Source organism: Dryobates pubescens, chromosome Z (assembly GCF_014839835.1).
Source record: "Dryobates pubescens isolate bDryPub1 chromosome Z, bDryPub1.pri, whole genome shotgun sequence".
In the NCBI taxonomy this organism is placed as follows: Eukaryota; Metazoa; Chordata; class Aves; order Piciformes; family Picidae; genus Dryobates; species Dryobates pubescens.
Genome location: NC_071657.1, coordinates 46,665,095 through 46,687,904, shown reverse-complemented (window position 1 = coordinate 46,687,904; position 22,810 = coordinate 46,665,095). Strand labels below are relative to the sequence as shown.

The 22,810-nt window shown below is 43.2% G+C and overlaps 1 protein-coding gene across 3 annotated transcripts in view; it reads right to left on the bottom strand.

The window, feature by feature from the left end:
- Positions 1-1,168: 1,168 nt before the first annotated feature.
- SLC24A2 (solute carrier family 24 member 2) overlaps positions 1,169-22,810 on the bottom strand; it is a 124,198-nt gene continuing 102,556 nt past the window's right edge. For all 3 annotated transcript variants that reach the window (XM_009906620.2, XM_054178097.1, XM_054178098.1), the window contains 4 exons: positions 14,957-15,085; positions 4,202-4,291; positions 3,597-3,763; positions 1,169-1,482 (listed from right to left, as the gene is read on the bottom strand). In XM_009906620.2, coding sequence (XP_009904922.1) covers positions 1,233-1,482; positions 3,597-3,763; positions 4,202-4,291; positions 14,957-15,085 — 636 coding nt within the window. In that variant the 3' untranslated portion in view covers positions 1,169-1,232. The remainder of the gene's footprint in view (positions 1,483-3,596; positions 3,764-4,201; positions 4,292-14,956; positions 15,086-22,810) is intronic.

Below are 22,810 nucleotides of genomic sequence, written 5' to 3'. Positions count from 1 at the left end.
TTTCAAGATTTATAAGAGCAAATATGAACTGCCCCAGCTTTATACATCAGCTAGGATCTCTTTCAGCAATGGCTATATGTAGCTGTGAAGGTCCCTACATTCCAAGTAATACTGAAAGGTAGACTGTAAAACATATATCACTTCAGCAATTAGGCTGCCACTTTACAACTACTTCTACTTTCTGTATTAAATACTATTCATAAGCAAATTAGCCTTTTTCTTCTGCAATGAAAAGGCAAACTCATACTGGTAACAGCATCTGAAAGCCATAGTACTGTTGTCGGTATTGCTGCGATAGAAAGAAAGTGTTCACATAGGAGTTGTATGATGTCTCTATGTTACTATGACGAAGAAAGAATATCCCCATTCTGGTCTTTGCACATGAATGCAATGAAAATCCGCACCAGTTACAAAATGGCCAGGCAGCATGGCCCCTTCAGTGCTGGAGCTAGAGTTTGTGGAATCTGAAGAGTTTTGCAAGATGTAATAAACTGCCATTAATATCCTGCTGATTGCCTTGCAGGCCTGTGATGCAGAGGATCAAAACACTGATGAAGTCCCTGGTTTTGCTGACATCACATATATAAACCCATATAAATCCAATTATATGAAGAGACGTCAAAACTCTTCCCTGTCTGCCACTCATGAGCTTGTTGCATGCTTTTGACTCAGGAGTTTTAGTAGAGTATCAGAAAAATCCCATACTGGAGTGTGTGGAGAGTGATTCCTCCACAAAGTTAATATTCGCATTCCCCTTAGAAGAGAGACCTTTTAGAAATGAGCACGCTGTGTGTCTGTACATACTGCTACAGAGAATGAGAAGTCTGTGGGTATGTACCATAGGCATAGGAGAAGCAGCAGTTTTCACTGTTTCTGTGTACACACAGCATCTCCAGTAATGAATGGTGAGGATGTGAGGATGTTCTGCATCAGACAAAGAAAACCTCTGCACAGCTGGGCTCAGCCCTTCACCTGTGACTGCACTGTCCAGCAGTGGCCATTCTTCAGAATCTGACATCTGCCTGCTGTATCCTTTTCTTCCTTTAGTTTTCTCTCTTTTAAATTTGAGGGAGAGGAAATATATAAATCTGTGGGTTATTCTCTTAGAAGCTTTTAATTGTGTTTTTGTTGTGGTTTTTTTTTTTACCTTTTTTTTTTTTTCTCTTTAATTTTGACATATATTTTTTCTTGAATATGTATTTACTTTTTTTCTTGAGAAACAGCACTTTCCACTAGATGGAGACTGGGCACTGGAGAACTTTGTCCTCCAGGAGGACACTGACAATCAGGAACACAAAGTAAAGCCCAAACATGAGAAAGCCCAGGATTTTATTCATCCTCCACTTGCAGAAAGCGATGGAGAGGATGACAAAGAGCAGCATGATGAAGAGGAGGACAATTGCACAGAACAGACCGTTGCTGCTGACTGTCACCGGGGCAAAGCTGTTAATCACAGCATACAGGAGCCACGGAAGAGGAAGGCTGTTAAAAAAGGGAAAAATAAATCAGAAATGTTGCAGAGATGCAGAGGGGGTGCTATAAAGTTTCTGGAGGCACTTCAAAATACAGTCAGAGGGTTGCTGCATAAAGAGAGGCAGGAAGACTTTCAACTCTTCTACTCTGTACATAAATCCAATTGGTCAGCTTGCTGTCCATGAGCACAGAGATCACTTTCATTTGTTTCTGGATTTCAGACCATCTACTTTCACCTCTCTTTCCAAGAGCCTGTATGACTGGGGGGTGTGTGTGTCACATGTCTTTGCCAGGAAACACCAGCATTCTGCAAGGCACTGTCTCCAGGATTTGGCCATTAAAAACTGTGACCTACAATAACTGTAAAAATCTGTGTTAAAAATGCAAACTTCAACTGAACTCCAACTTAATTTCTATTTCTGTATTTGCTCTTATTACATGTTTCACTTCTGATGCAAAAGGATAAGGTAACATTCCTTTGGAAGCTATCAAGCTGAAATAAGTATTTAAGCCACTGATGGGAGCTTTGCAGACTTAAAAGCATTAAGAGACCTGTCAGAAGCTCATCACATTCAAACTTTGAATAAGCAGCTCAAGAGAGAATAAATTATAACAGCCCCAGTACTAACTACACCATCTCACTTGTGCCATTTCTGTTGTAAACATACCAGGGCTGACAGACTGGTACAGGACAACAATGTCTCCAGTGGCAGGAAGACTGAAATTGTAATAGAAGTAATAAAGCATGGAAAAAAATGTCTTCTAATGTACCCTATATTCTGGTATTAAATAATGTTTTTACATGTTTTGCAGAAATGCTTCTTACAGATGTTGTTTCAGACACTTCATACTTCTGGAGAAAAGCAGCCCAGTTTTTCTCCTGTGTTCTAAGATACTGCCATTAACTAACAGATGGAGTATATCCACTCTAAATTCAGGGTCCCTTTTGTACCTGTGCAGTTGCTGATATGTTCTACAGCTAGGCTGTTCAGGACTTCAACTATAACTAGACCTGTTCTTCTGCATGTGTCATAGCAAGAAACAACCAAAGACAGTGCAATTGAGAGTACAGACATGATTCCCTATCCTGTGTTGATGGAAATAGACACTTTGTACAGTTCCTGTACAATTTTGAAGCACTAAGGCATAGATTACAACATGTCTGGACATGATCTAGATTGGTCTCAAAAGGTCAAAAAGGAATCTGAATTCTAGCTGCATCCCATGCATCATTATCGTAGAGCTGCTGTGAAGCAGAAAAGTGTAAATAGCACACTTTTCTCACAAACTTACCTCCCCCCCATTGACAAGGCTATATAAAGGATCCTTTGTGTTAGTAGAGAACTGCATTGTAATCAGGGACTTGCCAGGTATATAAAAAAATCACAAGTGAACAATAGCCTAAACAAACTACATGCTTTACAAGACAATGAGAGTGTGTTTTTATTACAGCAAAGGTGTGGAATACTGCAGAGGCAATTAGTTGTTCCCAATTATCATTTATAAAGAAAGCTCTAGTATAAGCACAATGAGTGGCATAATGCAAACAACAGCAACCTGAAAAATCACAAAAAGCTTCGGAAATTTTTTCTTGGAAAAACACTTTAAAATGTGCAGTTCACTTGCCTAGTCAACTCTGCAACGTATCAAAGAGAGAATTAGCAAAAAAATTATAAATATTCTGTCATGGAAATGTCTATAAACTTCTGAGCAGCTGAAATAGTTACATCCATCGCATATTTGCACCATTTTCCCTTTCAGGCATTGACAGCAGAAAGCTGTGGTAAGAAACACCCTGGCAAAATCATAGCTACAAGCTGAGAACAAAAGACTTGCTAAAAAAGAGAGGTGGTGGAGTCACCATCACTGGAGGTGTTTAAGAAGAGACTGGATGAGGTGCTTGGTGCCATGGTTTAGTTGATTAGACAGTGTTGGGTGATGGGTTGGACTTCATGATCTCAAAGGTCTTTTCCAACCTGGTTAATTCTATTCTATTCTATTCTATTCTATTCTATTCTATTCTATTCTATTCTATTCTATTCTATTCTATTCTATTCTATTCTATTCTATTCTATTCTATTCTATTCTATTCCTACACACAATTTTCTTTCTGTAGGACTTACCCCACTGTGATGTCAAATATGTTGCTTCCAACAGAACTGGATACAGCCATGTCCCCAAGACCTTTGCGTGCTACAATAACACTAGTAATAAGGTCAGGAATGGATGTGCCAGCAGCTAGAATAGTTAATCCCATGATTTCTTCACTAATACCAATAGTCTCTCCAACCTAAAAGGGTAAGCAAAAACAGAAGTCCTGCAGTGAAGAAATGCTTTCTGCTGTAAATCTCTTTAACCAGGAATATTATCCTGGAGCTTTCTGTCTAGCTTGGAGAATACAAGCAAGATTGGAGAATTACTTGTTTACAGAGATTTCTACATGATCCAGGAGAAAAGTAAGATTATCAAACAGAACCAGTAGGTATTGACAAGTGGTTGTCTATGGCTCTCATATTACCAGGATAATCAAGTCCTTTAGCCAGGACAATCACAGCTCTCTGAACTGCTTTCCATTTACTGAGTAGTGATTTACTTCATCCAGTGTTGTAGCTCCTAAAATAAAACACTACTCAGCATGAGACAGCTGAAGGACTCTGATTCTAAATGAGTTCTTGTGGTGCAAAACACAGTGCAGGGCTTGTACTTTGTACCAATATCACCTCCTTACCTGATGTGCCCACCAGACCATTAAGTAAGAAAAAAATGCAATCCAGCTGATAGAGCCAAAAAAGGTGATAGGAAAAAATTTTCTTGAGCTCTGAAACAGAAAAAAAGAGAAACATTGAACATCTAGGTTGAAGGCTGATGTGCTGTACTCTGGATTATTTAACTATTTACTTCTGAAAATGAGAGTGGTTTTGTTGTTTGTTTGTTTTTAATCAAGAATGTGAAGAAAATTCCTCTCTACACTGGTATATACTTACCTATGCCTCATTCTTTCTAACTGCTTCAGCTGTAAAATAACAGCTCCTAAGAAACCACAGAATGAGGCATCATATTCCACTATGCTGCAGTTTGCATGTGTTTCAGAGGAAGGTGGTTTGATTTCTGAGTTTATTATAAACATCATGCTTATTAAGAAAGAATGTTTCAAATAGCTCAGACAGGTACCCATCTGTACCTTTGATTCACATATGAATAACTTTTTGCAACATTTTTCATGCTCAGTATAATAAAGGCTGGCATATGACAAAGCTAAAAAAATACAAACCTAAATTTTTTAGGACATTTACTTTTCTTGGGAACACAACCCACTTTCGCAATCAGAACAGAAGATACATTATGCACATAAATGACATACTTTGCAGTTTGTTATAGAAACATGTAAAATACACTTTGAGGCCCTTCAACGTATTACAAAATCTGTGCAACACCAAAGTATCTTCATTTTCTTTTCCAGCATCTCCCTCACTAATCACAAACTTTGAATAAATAGCACTCTTGAAGCCATTGAATTGAGATTCAGATTTAATCTGTATTCTTCCATTTTTTTCAGTTATCCATATTTCCTAGCTAGATCTATGTAACAAGAAGAGATCAAGTTAAACTGCTGAAGGAAGGAAACACAACTGCAGTACTGTACCAGGCAGTAGTTGTCTAAATCAAATTAGTGTTTAAAATAAAATCTGTATTGTGAATGAATGCTACCAGTCTTGAATAAAATCACAACCTGTATGGGCACTGACCTTCTGAATACAGATCTCCATCCCAGATGACTTCTGACATGCCACTAGCAGAATACTACAAATTTTCAGGTACAGTCAGTAGGGAACACTTGTGGAAGCAAGCTGCATCACTTTGAACGCTTGTTTCAGATGCTGCTTGATCTACTCTGAGGTGTCCCTGCCCGCAGCAGGTGGGGGGGTTGGAAATAGACAATCATTGAGGTCTCTTCCCACCTGACAATTCTATGATTCTGTGATTCTGTGATTGGTGCTGCACTACCTTTTCCTGCTAAGTCCTTGCTAAATTCACTTCCACTTTTCGCTCTGCAGGGGCTCCCAGAATTTTGGGGCAGTGCACTTTGCCTGTACCCCTCCACCACAGCAGGATGAGCCTCTGCTGCATCACAAGACTAATTAGCCCATGGATCCTAGGTGTTGTGGGAGCAGACAGGATTGCAGGGCTTTTCCTGAATATGAGTTTTGGAGAGAAAATACTACTTAGATTTTTCCAATTCAGCTTGCTCAAGCTTTGGTAAAGCCTGCTATGTTAAGAAGTTTACAGAGATGCACAGTCAGCTTTGCTTGTATAGCAGACACAAAGAGGCATTTAGATGGGTGTTCTGAGTTTGGCTAGGATAGGGTTAATTTTCACAAGAAGCTGGGAGAGGCCACAGTCAGGACAGCCTAAGTAAGCCAAGCAATGGGGTATTTGATACCATGTTGATGATGTGCCCAGTATATAAGGTGTTGGGGGGAAGCTGATCCGGGGAAGCATGCATGCCTGCACAATTTGAGCAGGTGGTGTGGGTGAGTGGCTGGGGTGGGTGGTGGCAGGGTCTGCATGGCAAGAAGCTGATTTGTACATCACTCAGTTTATATATTATTTAATTAGTACTATTATTATTACTGTTGTTTTTGTCTTTATGTTTTCTATTAAATTCTCCTTACCTCAACCCACAGGGTTTTGACTTTTCCTTTAGTTTCTACTTCCCATCCCATGGCAGGGGGAGGGAAAAGACCAAGCAGCTGCATGGTCTTCAGTTGCCATCTAGGCCTAAACTGCAGCAATGGTACAGCCTCAGTTTTAGGAACTGAAGTTGTAGTGTAGTGACCATGAGTGACTGTGGACAAAGAGATGCTCAGTGAATTGGCCTGGCCATTAGAGCTGGTCATGTGGCAATGACCCTGTTTTTTGTCAGCTCCACCAGGAAAGAATGAGACTGGCCCACAACTCATTGAAAATTGTGTAGACTCTCTGCTGATGGAAATGTAATGAGATCAGATCATTACTAATGGGAAAAAGGTAAAGTCAGCAAGGGCAATTGTGCACACTCATCTACAGGACAGGACAATTAAAAGTTCTGTATATCTTCCAGCCCCAGGTACAGGTGTAGACTGTGCTACAGAATACTTGCAAACTACCTGTGGGCACTTTGCATATGCTAAAGCTCTCCTGAAAACTGAGCTTGTGCATATTGACTAGCATAACCTGTCCAATTCCACAACTGAGTATTCAGAGGAACATGTTACAGTTGGTGCAGGTTTAACAACACTCCCCCCCCCAACAGATATACAAGTAAGTAAACTCTTCCAGTATGTGTTTTAAACAAATTATCTTTGAATATTGGCATAAATACCCACAATGGCACCTGAAAACATTCTTTTCATATAAATTCCATTTCGGTCACAAGCACTGTTTCCAGAACTGCCCAGGATATGTTGGTTGATCTGATTCTTAACTGCTTCTTGACTCTTCACAGAGCAAACAGTTACTTTTTCAAAAGAGAGTTCTAAATTTTTGTCAGGTCAGAAAATCTCATGAGGAGCTTCAAATGTTTATATGTACACAGAATTTTAATTCTAAAATCAGAACTTCTTTTTCCACATTCTGAGCAACTAACTCATTCAACTTCCAGGGCTTTTTTTGTCTTTTTTGCAAAAACTGGAATTTTTTTGGGAATACATGTAGTGAATGAGATGATAAAGTGATAAGCTTGTTGCAGTTGGTGACATTATCTACAGAGAGCTCCTCATAGCAATGCCATGTGAATAATTACAGCATTTGAGATAGAAGCATACATTGGCTTACACAAAACTACCAGAGCAAGACCTGTATTTGCCAGCAATAGCTCCTTCTCAGTGCAATTGTACTTACCAAGTGGCAAAATAAGGTGACATCCACAGAATTCGGATGGTTAAGAATTACGAGTCAGCAACCTTGCAACATGTGTAATCCTATCCTGCCCCAGCCAATCCTCCCCCCATAAAATTAATTGGTAAGAAGCAGTTCAAGACCGAGAGTACCTCAATAGGCTTAACAGTTTAATTACTTGTTTTAAAAGGGGGAACATTTAAACTCAAAAAGGGCACAATACGTGTTACAGTTGATGAAATCATGAACGGACTTGGTAGACGATGCTAAATAATTTGGGCAGAGATTCAGTTTTGAAAATGCACAGTACTAACTGTGCTAATTCTGTTTCAGATTGTGGATTTTATTTCCAGAGTGCATTAATAATCATGGTTATTTTGTAAAGAATGAGATTTACCTAACTGCAACTCCCTGACTCCTGGAAATATAGAGAGCTGTCAATTCCATGCATTTTGCTCTAAGAATTAGTCAGAGAGAGCAGACAGTAATAGTCTCCACCTTTTCTGGTAGTTGTTGTGATGGTTGTCTTGTAAAGAGAGAGTCCAGTTTATTACCAATTGGTTCTGTTGTGGTTATGGTAACAGACAAATGAGAAAAGCTATGTCTCATTCAACTCCTGTGTTATTTTCTTTGACCAAAAGAAAAAGAATTTCATAGTTTCACTGTAGATTGGTTGGATTGGTATTGCTCCTATCAGCAATCTTAGTGATATTTTTCTTGGTATGTTGTTTTATTGGTTTCAGGCCAGTGTCTGAAAAATGGGACTTCAAGTACCAGGAATGATTGAAGTATTAAGTTTTCCCTCCTAAGAGCCTAATCCTGAAAGACAGTGAGTGCTTAATAATTTTCAAAGTAACTGTCTTAATTCTGGGTACTATTATTATCAACATCTGTACTCTTTACCTTTCACCTGAATTAATCATATGTTTGTCTCACACGTAATTTTATCTGCATTACAAGGTTTGATTTTCCTTTCATACTTGACAGTGCTTAAATCTCATTACTCAGAAGCTGCTCCTGGATCTGTGCAGGAACATCTTGTCCTTGTCCCCTTAGTAACAGTGCATCTCTGTAAGGCAACAAGAGTTCATGTAAGTTGTACCTTTTTGTTGGTAGTGGGAATTTGCAGAGATGGAATGAACAGCCCATGTGGGCTATGACAGCAGGACTGGAGCCCTGATAGCCTTTTTATTTAATTTTTTTTTCCTTTTGGCCTGTAACCCAAAGGAATGGACAGTGCAGTATGGCTATAACAAAAGAGACGGTGTTCAATATCTGTCACTGATCCAGTGGGCCATCAGGGTCACATAATTTTTCCTTCAGTCTTTCAATAACCTTTACTGCAGGAGGCAGAGTTACATTTGTGGCCTTTACAGAGCCACTGGGGAAATAAGATATTAGTGCAGGAAAAATTGTTATTGCTCAAAACACCTCAACAAAAAGTCAGGTACAAAAGTCCCCAAGGGCACAACTACATTTGGTATACTGCCTGTAATGTTATTGATGTCACAGTAAGGATTTTAATATATACTAGCCTAATGTTAGCATGTATCATTAAGGCACTAAATGCACATTAAAACATGCCAGCTATCAAATTAGCAGAAAGTTAGTTGAACTAATACATAATCTACCCTATACAAAAATCTGTGTATGTGTACAGCAGAGGATAATAAAGCAAAAAAGGAAATAATTCTGAGTCTCACAAAACTACATGTAGCTTGGCACAGTCAAACTAAATGCAGCAGGGATCAAATATACTTTAGAGAAGAGGCTCTAGAAGGAAAGGAGGACTCGTTTTTGAAACATGTATACCACAGAGAATGTCAAAAGCTCCATATGGTCTCTCCAATCAGTATATGACACACAAGCGTTCATTTTACCCACATGCTAATCTGAGAATCCAGTTGCAGAATTCGCGTTTCTGACTAAATTTGACACACTTGCAAATGAAGCCCCTGATGCTAGGCCTACCTACAAAATCTATTTAAGTATTATTTTAGGTGTACCCTTTGCCTCAGAGATTCCATGGGAAGTTGTTTCCTACTGCACACGTTGACCTGTGATACTGGGTTTTGGTTTTGTTAAGAAGGGAATAGCAGGGATAGCACACAGCCACCAACGAAAATGTTTGAGAGACACTCTAATGAAGCATCCCTGAAAAATCAGGCAGTTTAAATAAACCATCTGGTTAACTCTTCAACAGCAATGGTCAAAGTAAGCAGCTTGCTGCAATTACGAGCTGCATTTCTTTTACTTCTGCATAAACTCCCATCTTCCTTCTTTCAATGAAGGAAATTTTAAAACTGTCACCCATTGACGTGTCTGATACACACAACTGTTCTTAACTTGTGTGTTATGGCAGGGTATTGTAGCTGGAAGATGTCAACATGCCAGCTCTGTGGTGAACAATACTAGTGTTAATAATCACATGCTGCACACAGTTACACACAACTTTTTGGAGATACCTCTTTCCAAAACCATTACTGTAAGACCTGTTTTCGTTTGCACACAATATTGGATAAGGCTACAAGTCTATCAATGTTAACTTCAAATTAAAATAAAATAAAATAAGGGATGGTTTTGAATGATGGAGTGGAAAAGCATATATACAGAAATAAACAATCTTGAAATTCATGTAGTACGCTCTCTGTGTTACCAAACAAGAAGAGTTTACCAAACTTTTTTTGAAAACTTTAGGAAAAGAAAGCCTGAAGATTGGAAGGGAAAACAGCAGTTCATATCCTTTGAGAAACCTTTATCTAAACCTGAATCAGAGCTCTTATTTTACCTTGTTTCTTGCACTGAGCTGCAGTTTTTCAGTGTGTTGGAGGAGGAAAACAGAATTTGGTGTGTTGATATATAACCTCATAAATTGTGCATCTCTCTCCTGCTACAGTTTTAAATCTACTTGTGATCCAGAAAGGAAAAGAGATTAGAACAATGTTAAAGATATTTTTCAGCTCTTGACATTTTTTATTTTGCTTTCCATAACCCTCCCAGTCAGGTCTATTTGTATATGCAAATATAAAAGTGGTCACAATAAGTCATTGGCATTAATATTCAGTACTATATTACTTCAGGCTGTGTTTGGGATAAAACTACCATGTATGTTACCCATGGAAAACTCACAGATCTTATTTTACAACAAAAATTAAAACTCATAGAATCAATAAGGTTGGAAGAGACCTCAAAGATCATCAAGTCCAACCTGTCACCCAAGACCTCATGAATACTAAACCATGGCACCAAATGCCATGTCCAATCCCCTGTTGAACGCCTCCGGGGATGGCGAGTCCTCCACCTCCCTGAGCAGCCCATTCGAATGCCTAACAACTCTCTCTGTGAAGAACTTTCTCCTCACCTCGAGCCTAAACTTCCCCTGGCACAGCTGTGTCCTCTTGTTCTGGTGCTGGTTGCCTGGGATATAGAGATCAAACCCCTCCTGGCTACAACCTCCCTTCTGGTAGTTGTAGACAGCAAGGAGGTCTCCCCTGAGCCTCCTCTTCTCCAGGCTAAACAATCCCAGCTCCCTCAACCTCTCCTCATAGGGCTTGTGCTCAAGGCCTCTCCCCAGCCTTGTTGCCCTTCTCTGGACATGCTCAAGTGTCTCAATGTCCTTCTTAAACTCAGGGGCCCAGAACTGGACACAGGACTCAAGATGTGGCCTGACCAATGCTGAGTACAGGGGCACAATGACTTCCCTGCTCCTGCTGGCCACACTATTCTTGATGCAGGCCAGGATGCCATTGGCCTTCTTGGCCACCTGGGCACACTGCTGGCTCATGTTCAGCCGGCTCTCAATCAGCACTCCCAGGTCCCTTTCTGTCTGTCTGCTCTCCAGCCACTCTGACCCCAGCCTGTAGCTCTGCATGGGGTTGTTGTGGTCAAAGTGCAGCACCTGGCACTTGGATTTGCTGAATGCCATCATGTGGGACTCTGCCCATCTGCCCAGCCAGTCAAGGACCAGGCTGGACGAGGCTCTGGCCAGCCTGATCTAGTGTGGGGTGTCCCTGCCCATGGCAGAGGTTTGGAACTAGATGATCCTTGTGGTCCCTTCCAACCCTGACTGATACTATGACACTATGAAAACTAGAAATGGGTAGATTCAAGTTGGATGTTAGGAAGAAATTCTTCACCATGAGGGTGGTGAGACACTGAAACAGGTTGCCCAGGGAGGTGGTAGAGGTGGTCCAGGTAGACCACATCCACAGGCCTCCCCACGTCCACCAGACGGGTCACCTGATCCTAGAAGGAGATCAGGTTGGAGAGGCAGGACCTGCCCTTCCTAAATCCATGTTGACTGGACCTGATCCCTTGCCCATCCTTCAGGTGTGCAGTTGTTGCCTCCAAGATGATCTGCTCCATAATTTTCCCTGGCACTGAGGTCAGGCTGACAGGCCTGGAGTTTCTAGGTTCCTCCATTCGATCCTTTGTGTGGATGGGCATCACGCTGGCCAGTTTCCAGTCATCTGGGACCTTTCCAGTAAGCCAGGACTGGTGGAAAATGATGGAGAGAGGCTTGGCCAGCTCATCTGCCAGCTCTCTCAGCACCCTAGGATGGATCCCATCTGGTCCCATGGACTTTTGAGTATCCAAGTGGCTCCATGTAGTGGTTTGAACCCTAACTGGGAGTTAAGAGCTCAGATGGGGGCAAGGCTGAGAATCTCTCCCCTGCTCTCCACCCCCTCCCTCCCAACAGAGAGGCAAAAAAAAAAAAAAAAGGAAATGGAAGGAGAAAATGCACCAAGCAATAATTTGGAGTTGGCCTGGAAGTAGAGAGTTAAAGAGTTTTCTTTAAACAACATATATATATATATAACAATGACAGGTAAGGTTCACAAGGGCAAGGAACAAGGATGGATGGAAGGGGAAAAAAACCCCAACAAAAAGCAAGAATACAAAACCAGTCTCTCTCTGAAGAGGCACAGAGGCAACAGGGAGAAGGATCAGGCCTGTCCACGTGGCAGAAAAGCAGGAAGGCAGCGGAAGTAGCTCTCATCCAGGAGAGGCAGGAGTCAAAAGGATCCCTAATGACTGCAATGTTCTGCTTTTTATACCCTAACTGGGCAGTGAGGGGGCAGTGGAACAGACTCAGTTTCCCAGGGGGAAAACGCCCTGCAGGGAGGGCAAAGAACCCGCAAGCCCTCCACCCTGTTTGTTTTTTTTAGGATGGGCGTTAACCCACCACACTCAGCAAGTCCCTAACCACTTCCCCATGGATTTCAGGGGTACTACACTGCTCCCTGACCCCATCAACCAGTTCAGGAGGCCAGTTATCCTGAAGTCCTCCTGCCTTGTTGAAAATTGAGGCATTAATATATTTATAAAAATGTTTTTTATTGTCTTTCACAGAGGTGGCCAGCTTGAGTTCTAACTGGGCTTTTGCCTCTCTTAATTTTTCTCCTACATGATCTAACAACATCCTTAAGCATCTCACAAGTTGCCTCTCCCCTTTCCAAAGGTGATACAGCCTCTTTTTTAACATTAGTTCCTTCAGGAGCTGCTTGCCCATCCAGGCCAGTCGCCTTCCTCGCTGGCTCATCTTTTGGCACATTGGAACTGCCAGTTCCTGTGCCTTCAAGAATTCCTGTTTGAAGTAGTTCCAACTGTCCTGGACCCCTTGGTACTTCAGAGCTGCTGCCCAGGGTACTTTCCAACTAAGTTGCTTAAACAAGCTGATGTTCGCCCTCCGGAAGCCCAAAGCGAGGGTTCTGTTGCTGCTCCTCCTTATTTCCCTGCATATTGAAAACTCCACTGTCTCATGGTCACTGCACCCTAGCCTGCCTCTTACCATCACATCTCTCACCAGCCCTTCTCTATTTGAGAGTACCAGGTCAAGTAGAGCCTGACCGATGGTTGCCCCTTGATCAAAGAACCCAAAATTCCTCTGCTGGCACCATCCCTTGAGTCAATTGTTGATGGAATGGGTTCTCCTGCTCCTCTCAGTGTACACCCCTGCCACTGAGGGAACTGAGCAGAACACCACTTGATCTCCTGCCCCATCAATCAGTTGTCCAAGGGACTTGAATTCCTTTTCAATCGTCCTGGTGCCCTTCTTATCAATCTTGTTGCTTCCAGCTTGGATTACCAGCAATGGGTAATAGTGGGCTGGATTAGCTTTGGGAGTCTCCTGGTGATGTCCCTTATCCAGGCCCCAGGTAGGCAGCAGACTTCCCTATGGGATGGGCTGGGACAACATATGGGTCCCTCTGTTCCTCTCAGAAGAGAGTCTCCAACAACTGTAACCCTTCTCTTTTTCTTTATGGTGGTGGTCCTTATAGTTGGTGAGGACTGCTTTGCCTTAGGCATCTTCTTAGATGGTTCCTCTTCTGCCCTCTCATCCACATTGCCCCTGGCCTGCAGGGCCTCATACTTATGCAAGGGCAATGGGGGAGGGGAAGAGGGCCGGAATGGATTCCCCTTGCTCCCCCTAACAGGAACACCCCTAACACCATCCCTCCCTGTTTCCAGGGATGTCTCCCTCAACAGGGGAGGTCTGCAAAGCCTGCTCCCACATATCTAAACTCCCTTTCACATTCCCATATAGTCCTGAGTCTTGATACTTCATCCTTTATCTCAGCCACTTCGTCCTTAAGCTCAGGCACCAGATTGAGGTGAAAATTCACCTGCACCAGATTGAGGTGAAAATTCACCTGGTGACACCTGACACAGGTGTTGTCTCCTTCCCCCTCCATTCCAAGTGCCAGGCTCCAGCACTCTCTGCAGCTAGCAGCCTGGACCCCTGTGTGCTTGTGCACCAACTCTGTCTGGGTACCTACTGATTTTCTAATGGCCTTTGGCCAAGTCATTACCATGGTTCAGGGGTGTTATTGTTAATTGTTGAAAATACATATTCCACCTAACTACTTTAATTTATCTGAGCTACCAGAGAGGCTTCTGTACTCTGTCAGCTGACCCGGCACGTGCAGTTGGGCAGAAGGCTCTCCAGCCAAACCGGCGTCGCGCGCTCAGCCCCAACGGGTTTTAAAATTCCCACGGCTGATGTCATGGTCCTGAGCAGGCAGGCGAGAAGATGACCCTGACGGTTCTCACTCTCTGCCAGGGGTCCTTCTGACCCACAAAGCCCCCAAAAGAAACCAAAGAGAAAGATCTCAGCTCAAGCACACCGATCCCAGTGCTGGTCCCAATCAGCTCTCCAGCCAATAGCAGAAGACAAAGGCCTAGTAGAATGCTGCTTTGAGAGAAACAACTATCATTATTTTTGAACAGAGGAAATTTAGACAGTCTAAAGCATTTCTAATGGCACCCTTTAGGCCACTGCAGAGGGACAGACTTAGTCCCTTACATGACATTCAGTGAAGATCCAAAAGTGCAGGTGTGAGGGCCCCAGAAAGGGTTTTAAGAGCTTTCATTTTGTGTTATAAAATATTCAAATGGCAATCTCTACAGAGCTGCTGCCAACCAGGTGCTCACAAGCACTCATGTAAAGATCTGAAGACCGACCTTGTGACCAACTCTTCAAAGAAGAAACTATTAAAAAAAAATCAGCTGTATTTTTATCAGACCTGCCATGGTCTCTTTTTGACACTCGGCTAGACGGCCACCCTGTTGTGGAGAGTACATTGACTTACAACAAGTTACTTACAGGTTTTCTGACATCTGGGAGGGAAGCCCACAGTGGAAAAACAATGGGTAATACAAGAAGGTAGGTGAGCTGCTTGCGTGGGGTGTCAGGCCAGGCCAGGCTGAGAGGCTGGTCCTCATCCTCTTCATTCTGTGAGAAAAACAGAATACTGAAGGTTAAGGATTCTTTAAGGAGAAGTCCTCAGAATTGCACTGTGTTTCAGTGAGAATCCATGAAGTCTGAAATCAATGCTTTAATATTACACGTACCTAACAACATTAGCTAGGACACAGCAAAAAAAATTTGACCAATTATGTATTCCTGCAGCACAAGCTGCCTGAGTATGTCCATCTGTGGCTATGCTGAGAGTGATGCCTTGGAATCTGGCCAAGTGGTCTCTTGGAAGGTATAGAGCAGTGTCATGCCTTAGCCCTGGAGAAGAACCTTGCACCTCTTATACATCTTCTCACAATCTCTCTCCTATGGGACATGGGCTAGTCTAGTCATGGATCAAAATTGGTCTTGACTGCATCTCAAGCCTGGCCTTAGAGCTAGATGGGGAGTGGGGGGTAAGGAGTGGAGTAGAGAAGGAAGGATGGATAAAGAGAAAGGGAAAGGAAAGGAAGGAAAGCAAAGAAAGAACAAGAGAGAGAGATGCATGTGTGTGTAACACATGTACAAACATATAATGGATAGAAACACACATGTGGGTATATGTATATACATATAACTAATTTTTTTGAGGTTTTGTGAGTGAGTTTAAAAGGTACTATTTAAGATATATCTATATCTATATACATTGTCCATAAGACCACAAGGTTAATTCAGGATAATTCTCTGGACACATTCCAGCAACTCAACATCTTTACTCTCTACAACTACCTGAAGGGAGGTTGTAGACAGATGGATGTTGGTCTCTTCTCCCAGGCAGCCAGTACCAGGACAAGAGAACACAGTCTCAGGCTGCGCCAGGGGAGGTTTAGGTTGGATGTTAGGAAAAAGTATTATACAGAGAGAGTGATTGCCCATTGGAAAGGGCTGCCTGGGGAGGTGGTGGAGTCGCCATCATTGGAGGTTTTCAGGAAAAGACTTGATGGGGTGCTTGGTGCCATGGGTTAGTTGTTTAGGCGGTGTTGGATTGGTTGATGGGTTGGACGCAAGGATCTTGAAGGTCTCTTCCAACCTGGTTTATTCTATGTATCTTTCCTAAATTGAGGGGCCCAGAACTGGACACAGGACTCAAGGTGTGGCCTAACCAGTGCAGTGTACAGGGGGAGAACAACCTCCCTGCTCCTGCTGGCCACACTGTTCCTGATACAGGCCAGGATGCCATTGGCCTTCTTGGCCACCTGGGCACACTGTTGGCTCATGCTCAGCCTATTATCAACCAGTACCCCCAGCTCCCTTTCTGCCTGGCTGCTCTCCAGCCACTCTGACCCCAGCCTGTAGCACTGCATGGGGTTGTTGTGGCCAATGTGTAGAACCCCGCACTTGGATGTGTTAAATCTCATGCCGTTGGACTCTGCCCATCTGTCCAGCCTGTCAAGGCCCCTCTGCAGAGCTCTCCTACCCTCTAACAGATCAACTGCTGCCCCCAGCTTGGTGTCATCTGCAAATTTAGTGATGATGGACTCTGTCCCCTTGTCCAGATCATCAATAAAGATACAGAACAGGATGGGGCCTATCAGGATCTGCCACACAATTCCCAATGGAGCCTTCTCAGACTGCCTTCTCAGAAAGAAAGTGAAATGAACACAAAATACAGTATTGTTTCGGTTGCGATTTCCTTTCACGTATTTGTAGAGCGCGTTAAGGCCTCCCCATCAGCCTCCTTTTCTCCAGACTAAACAACTCCCAATTCCCTCATCTGCTCAGCACGATTCCATCTTTTGGGTGTATGTACATGGTATGTACATGATTCATTTATGCCACAGAACAAGGCAACAGAAAAAAATGGACCAAATGGTTCTTTCACATAGATGCATGTCATGCAAACCCTGTTAAGACTGTGAAAAGACTCCTCGAGAGCTCAGTAAATGGTAAAGAAGCCTAAAGAGGAGTGCCTGGTGAAGACTGTGTTTGAGAGCATAAGAGGTACACAGGTAACTCTTCACATAGTCTTCTTATTTTCTTTCAATAATCAAGAATTCAATATTCTCTGCAGTGTGCAAGCTGCTAATTTACCCATAGATTTATAATACTGTCATGTCGTAAGATTGCTTACATAAACCTTGTAACAATGCTGTACCAACCACTCATTTGAATTTGTTTTTTTAAGCAAAAGAGTTGTTGATGAAATCTTACTGTATGTTGGTATTGTTCAAAACATTTTCTATTTATTGCTAATTTTGGTTGAAGAACGTGTCTTAATAACTTCATCATTATGATGTCCTGAATTTTTCAGCTGCTCAGCTACCTGAACTGGCAAATACCCACAGAGGCAAACCCAACTCTTAGCTTAGCCTCTTTCTTCATGACTGTATCACATGGATGGATTGAAAGCAAATCCATGTGCACCTCTCAACACATTGACATGTGCAGCTTCATTGACCGTATGTGTTCATGTCAGCAGAAGACAACATTTTATTAATTCCTCCACATGGCAAAACTCCCAAGTTGCTTGATTTTAAGATGACAGTAAAATGAACAGGTCATAACAGGAACAAGCATTCAGAGATTTTTAGAAGATATGTAGGCACTATTTGTCATGCTCCACTTAGTACTTAAGAGGTTCCTGTGCTGCTAAAGAATCAGCTTTTGCCTTTAGCTTTCAGCTCTTTACCAAAGCAAACACAGAATCATAGAATCACAGAATCACCAAGGTTGGAAGAGACCTCAAAGATCATCAAGTCCAACCTGTCACCACAGACCCCATGACTAAACCGTGGCACCAAGTGCCACAGCCAGTCCCCTCTTGAACACCTCCAGGGATGGCAACTCCACCACCTCCCAGGGCAGCCCATTCCAATGGCTAACAACTCTCTCTGTGAAGAACTTTCTCCTCACCTTGAGCCTAAACTTCCCCTGATGTAGCTTGAGACTGTGTCCTCTTGTTCTGGTGCTGGTTGCTAGAGAGAAGAGACCAACTCACTCCTGGCTACAACCTCCCTTCAGGAAGTTGTAGAGAGCAATAAGGTCTCCCCTGAGCCTCCTTTTCTCCAGGCTAAACAATCCCAGCTCCCTCAGCCTCTCCTCATAGGGCTTGTGCTCAAGGCCTCTCCCCAGCCTTGTTGCCCTTCTCTGGACACGTTCAAGTGTTTCAATGTCCTTCTTAAACTCAGGGGCCCAGAACTGTACACAGTACTCAAGGTATGGCCTAACTAGTGCAGAGTACAGGGGCACAATGACTTCCCTGCTCCTGCTGGCCACACTATTCTTGATGCAGGTCAGGATGCCATTGGATGATCTGTACTTCAATAAGGTAATCTATTGAAGCCTGACTTTTAGGGGATTGGACTAGTGCAGGAGTTTGTGGGGCTACTTCCTAAAAACCAGATCCATTATACTTCGATTCTTGTAAATGCTGCTGGGGTGGGAAAATCAATCTGAGACAGATACTCAGCTTTGAAATATGATCACTGAAGTAAAATTTGAGCACAAAAGACCAACTGGAGGGTTGCCTAGGTAACTCTTTCTGAGTGGCCTGAGTATAATCCAAGCAATGGACTCAGCTGGAATAAAGCACCATAAATGGCATCTTCAGAAACAGCACTGAGTAACAAAGTACTTCCTGAACTGCCATCTTTAGAGATCAGCTGCAATTAAGAACTGTATTTAAGCACAACAAAAGCTTTACATTTGTCTAAATTTGCACATGAGTTTGAAGAATGAATGGAAATGAAAAAATAAACTGCATCATACAGTACTGTACCAGTAGACACTGTACTACAATGATGGGCCTCATTCTGGTCTTGTTCCTGTGTCAAAGGACACTGGGCTATCATGAGGACACAGGCAAGGTGAGTGACTATAGAAAGGACCACAAAGTATTACATATAGAGATTGGCAGATAAACCTTGATCCATCTGAGATCTTTTAATCTTCAGGTTGTAGTGCCTCATCCCTCTCCCTAAGACACTATCCCCAAAATATAAGGCAAAGATCAAGCTCTCAGTGCTGTACGGCAAAACCTTTTTTATGACTAGTCTAACTGCAGGACATATTACAGATGCTACAGATTGGATCTCCACTTCCTATTTTGTAAATCAGAATCAGCATCTGATTTTCAAGTGCTGACCTTCAAAAAGTCAGCTGAAGTAAGGAAGTGCAATGTACTTGCAAATCTAGCTTCCACTAATTTCAAGCAGTGCTGAACAATTCGCTGAAGTTAGCTAGGGTACAAGCTTTGCAGTTGGCAGGGCTCATTAGGAGGGCTTTAAACTAGGTCTGAAGAGGGTGGGTGAGGAAACCAGTCTCTCCAGAGAGGAGAGAGTGAGACATAAAATAGTGTTAATTGAGACATCAACACCCAGCAGAAGTGCATGTACACCAACGCATGCAGCATGGCTAACAAGAAGAAATGGAAGTCTTGATCCACCAGGAAGACTATGATATAATTGCTACTACAGAAACATGGTGGGATGATTCACATAATTGGAGTACTGCACTGGGGGGTTACAAGCTCTTTAGGAGAGACAGGCAAGGGAGAAGAGGAAGAGGGGTGTCCCTGCACATTAGGGAATCTCTTGATGCCTCAGAACTTGAGATTGCAGATGAAAGGATCGAGTGCCTGTGGGTTAAAATCAGAGGGAGGCTTAACAAAACTGACATACTGATTGGAGAGTTAGGCATTGGAATGTGCTGCTCAGGGAGGTGGTGGAGTCACCGTCCCTGGAGGTGTTCAAGAGGGGATTGGATGTGGCACTTGGTGCCATGGTCTAGTCGTGAGGTCTGTGGTGGCAGGTTGGACTTAATGATCTTTGAGGTCTCTTCCAACCTTGGTGATACTGTGATACTGTGAGAGTCTGAGGGAGCTGGGATTGTTTAGCCTGGAGAAGAGGAGGCTCAGGGGAGACCTTATTGCTGTCTACAACTACTGGAAGGGAGGTTGTAGCCAGGAGGGGTTTTGGTCTCTATCTCCCAGGCAACCAGCGCCAGAACAAGAGGACACAGTCTCAAGCTGTGCCAGGTGAAGTTTAGGATCAAGGTGAGGAGAAAATTCTTCACAGAGAGAGTTGTTAGGCATTGGAATGGGCTTCCCAGGGAGGTGGTGGAGTCGCCATCCCTGGAGGTGTTCAAGATGAGATTGGATGTGGCACTTGGTGCCATGGTTTAGTATTCATGAGTTCTTGGGTGACAGGTTGGACTTGATGATCCTTGAGGTCTTTTCCAACGTTATTGATTCTATGATTCTATGATAAAATAGTCTAAATGTTCTACATTTTTTATCATATAGTAAGATTGACTGTACCAGGAAGATAGAAACAGCCATATTAAGTCAGACAAAATGCCCATTTTCACCAATATCTTGCTTCTGGCAGTGCTAAGACATGGGCATTCTGAGAAGAAGAATTGGAATATGGTATATTTTTTCATCTTTCCCAAATTCATAGAATTATAATCCTGTTTCTTCTCTCATCAGTCCCTGGAAGGATAGCAGAGAACACTAGTTGTGCACCTGATCCCTCTTAAGCAGTCATTAAAGACTCACATCTAAGCTGCATTAGATCTTCCCATGTAACAGTTGTTAATGTGTTTCTGTGAAATTCTCATTAGCTGTAATAATTCTTTCCACTCCTTATATACTGCATCCTATTTTTTTTCTCGTGCTCGGAACATTTTGTTACATATTTTGGGTTCTTTGATTATGGGAAAGCTTACATGGCACCTGGTCTGCTGGCATCAGATGGAGTATGACATGGCCACGAAAATGATCAGCAGGTTGGCACCTCTACTTCGAGGACAGGCTGAGGGAGCTGGGGTTGTTCAGCCTGGAGAAGAGGAGGCTCCAGGCAGATGTGATGGTTTAAGCCTTAACTGGGAGTTAAGAGCTCAGATGGGGGTGAGGCTGAGAATCTCTCCCCCGCTCCCCCCTCCTCCCTCCCAACAGAGAGGGGAAAAAAAGGGAGAGGAGCAAATTCACCAAACAATAATTTGGAGTCAGCTTAGAAGTAGAGAGGTAAACAGTTTTTCTTTAAACAAAACCAAAACAAAACAAAACAAATATCAATAACAGGTAAGGTTCACAAGGGCAAGGAACAAGGATGGATGGGAGGGGGACAAATAGGAAGAATACAAACCCAGGTTTTTCTCTGAAGAGGCACAGAAGCAGCAGGGAGAAGGATCAGGCCTGACCATGTGGCAGAGGAGCAGGAGGGCAGCCGCAGTAGCTCTCATCCAGGAGAGGCAGGAGCCAAAAGGAGAACTAATGACCCCAATGCCTTCCCTTTTATACCCTAGCTGGGCAGGGAGGGCAGAGTGGAACAGACTCAGTTTCCCAGGGGGAAAATGCCCTGCAGGGCATTGTTTTCATAAAGGGCGTTAACCCACCACAGGAGACCTGATAGCAGCCTTCCAGTACCTGAAGGGGGCCTACAGGAAGGATGCGGAGAGTCTGTTTGCAAGGGCCTGCAGTGATACGACGAGCGGCAATGGGTTCAAATAAGAGAAGCAGATTTAGATTGCATATCAGGAAGAAGTTCTTCACTATGAGGGTGGTGGAACACTGGAACAGGTTGTCCAGGGAGATGGTTGAGGCCCCATCCCTCCAGATATTCAAGGTAAAACTTGATGATGCCCTGGGCAGCCAGGGAGGTCTGATCTTTGGAGGTCCCTTCTGTCCTGGACCATTCTGTGATTCTGTGACTACACCCTTCTCAAAGAGGGAAAAGAATTCTTGCACAGGAGTTGGTGGGGCTTGTTGAAAGGGCTTTAAACTAAGCTCAAAGACAGGAGGGGATAAAACCAGACACATTGGAGAAAAGCCTAAGGACAGCCTTCAATCTGCTGTCCCACTTGAGGTGGGTTACAGTGGTGTAAGTGACAATAAAAACACAGGGCTCACTAATAGGATAGTAACCTGTGTGGCCAGGAATGGTCAGATAGCAAGAGTGAAAACTAATGGCTGAAATCCCTCTCTGAAATTCTTATATACCAATGCAAGTAGTATGGGGGATAAGCAGGAGGAATCAGAAACTATTGTACACTAGGGGAACCACGATTTAGTTGCCATCGTGGAAATGTGGTGGGATGACTTGCACAGGTGGAGTGCTGCAATGGATGGCTTTAGGGATAGGCAAGGACAGAGAGGTGGAAGGGTAGCATTGTATGTTAAGGAGTGTTTTGACTGCCTCAAATTCAATGTTAGACACACCAAGGTGGAATATCTATAGATAAGGATAAAGGGGAAGACTAACAAGGCTGATATCCTGGTGGGAGCCTGCTACAGACCACCTGACCAGGATGGAGACACTGATGAGACATTCTTTCAACAACTTGGAGATGTCAACCTTGTTCTTTTGGGGGACTTCAAATTACCAGATGTCTGCTGGAAGTACAACACAGCACAAAGGGGTCAGTTGAGGAGATATCTGGAATGTGTGGATGACAACTGCCTGCTGCAGCTGGTGAGCAAGCCTATAGAGGTAGTGCACCACCTGACCAACAGTTTACAAACATGGAAGGGCTTGTGGAAGATGTGGTGGTTGGAGGTTGGCTGGGGCACAGAGACCATGATATGATAGAATTTTCAGTATGTGGTGAAGTTAGGAGGGCAATCAGCAAAACCTCTGCCTTGGACTTCTGGAAAGCTGTCTTTGATCTATTCAGAATGCTGGTTTGGAGTCCCTTGGGAAGCAGCCCTCAAAAAGAAAGAGGCCCGGGAAGGCTGGGCTTACTTTAAGGATGAAATTATGAAGGAGCAGGAGCAGGCTGACC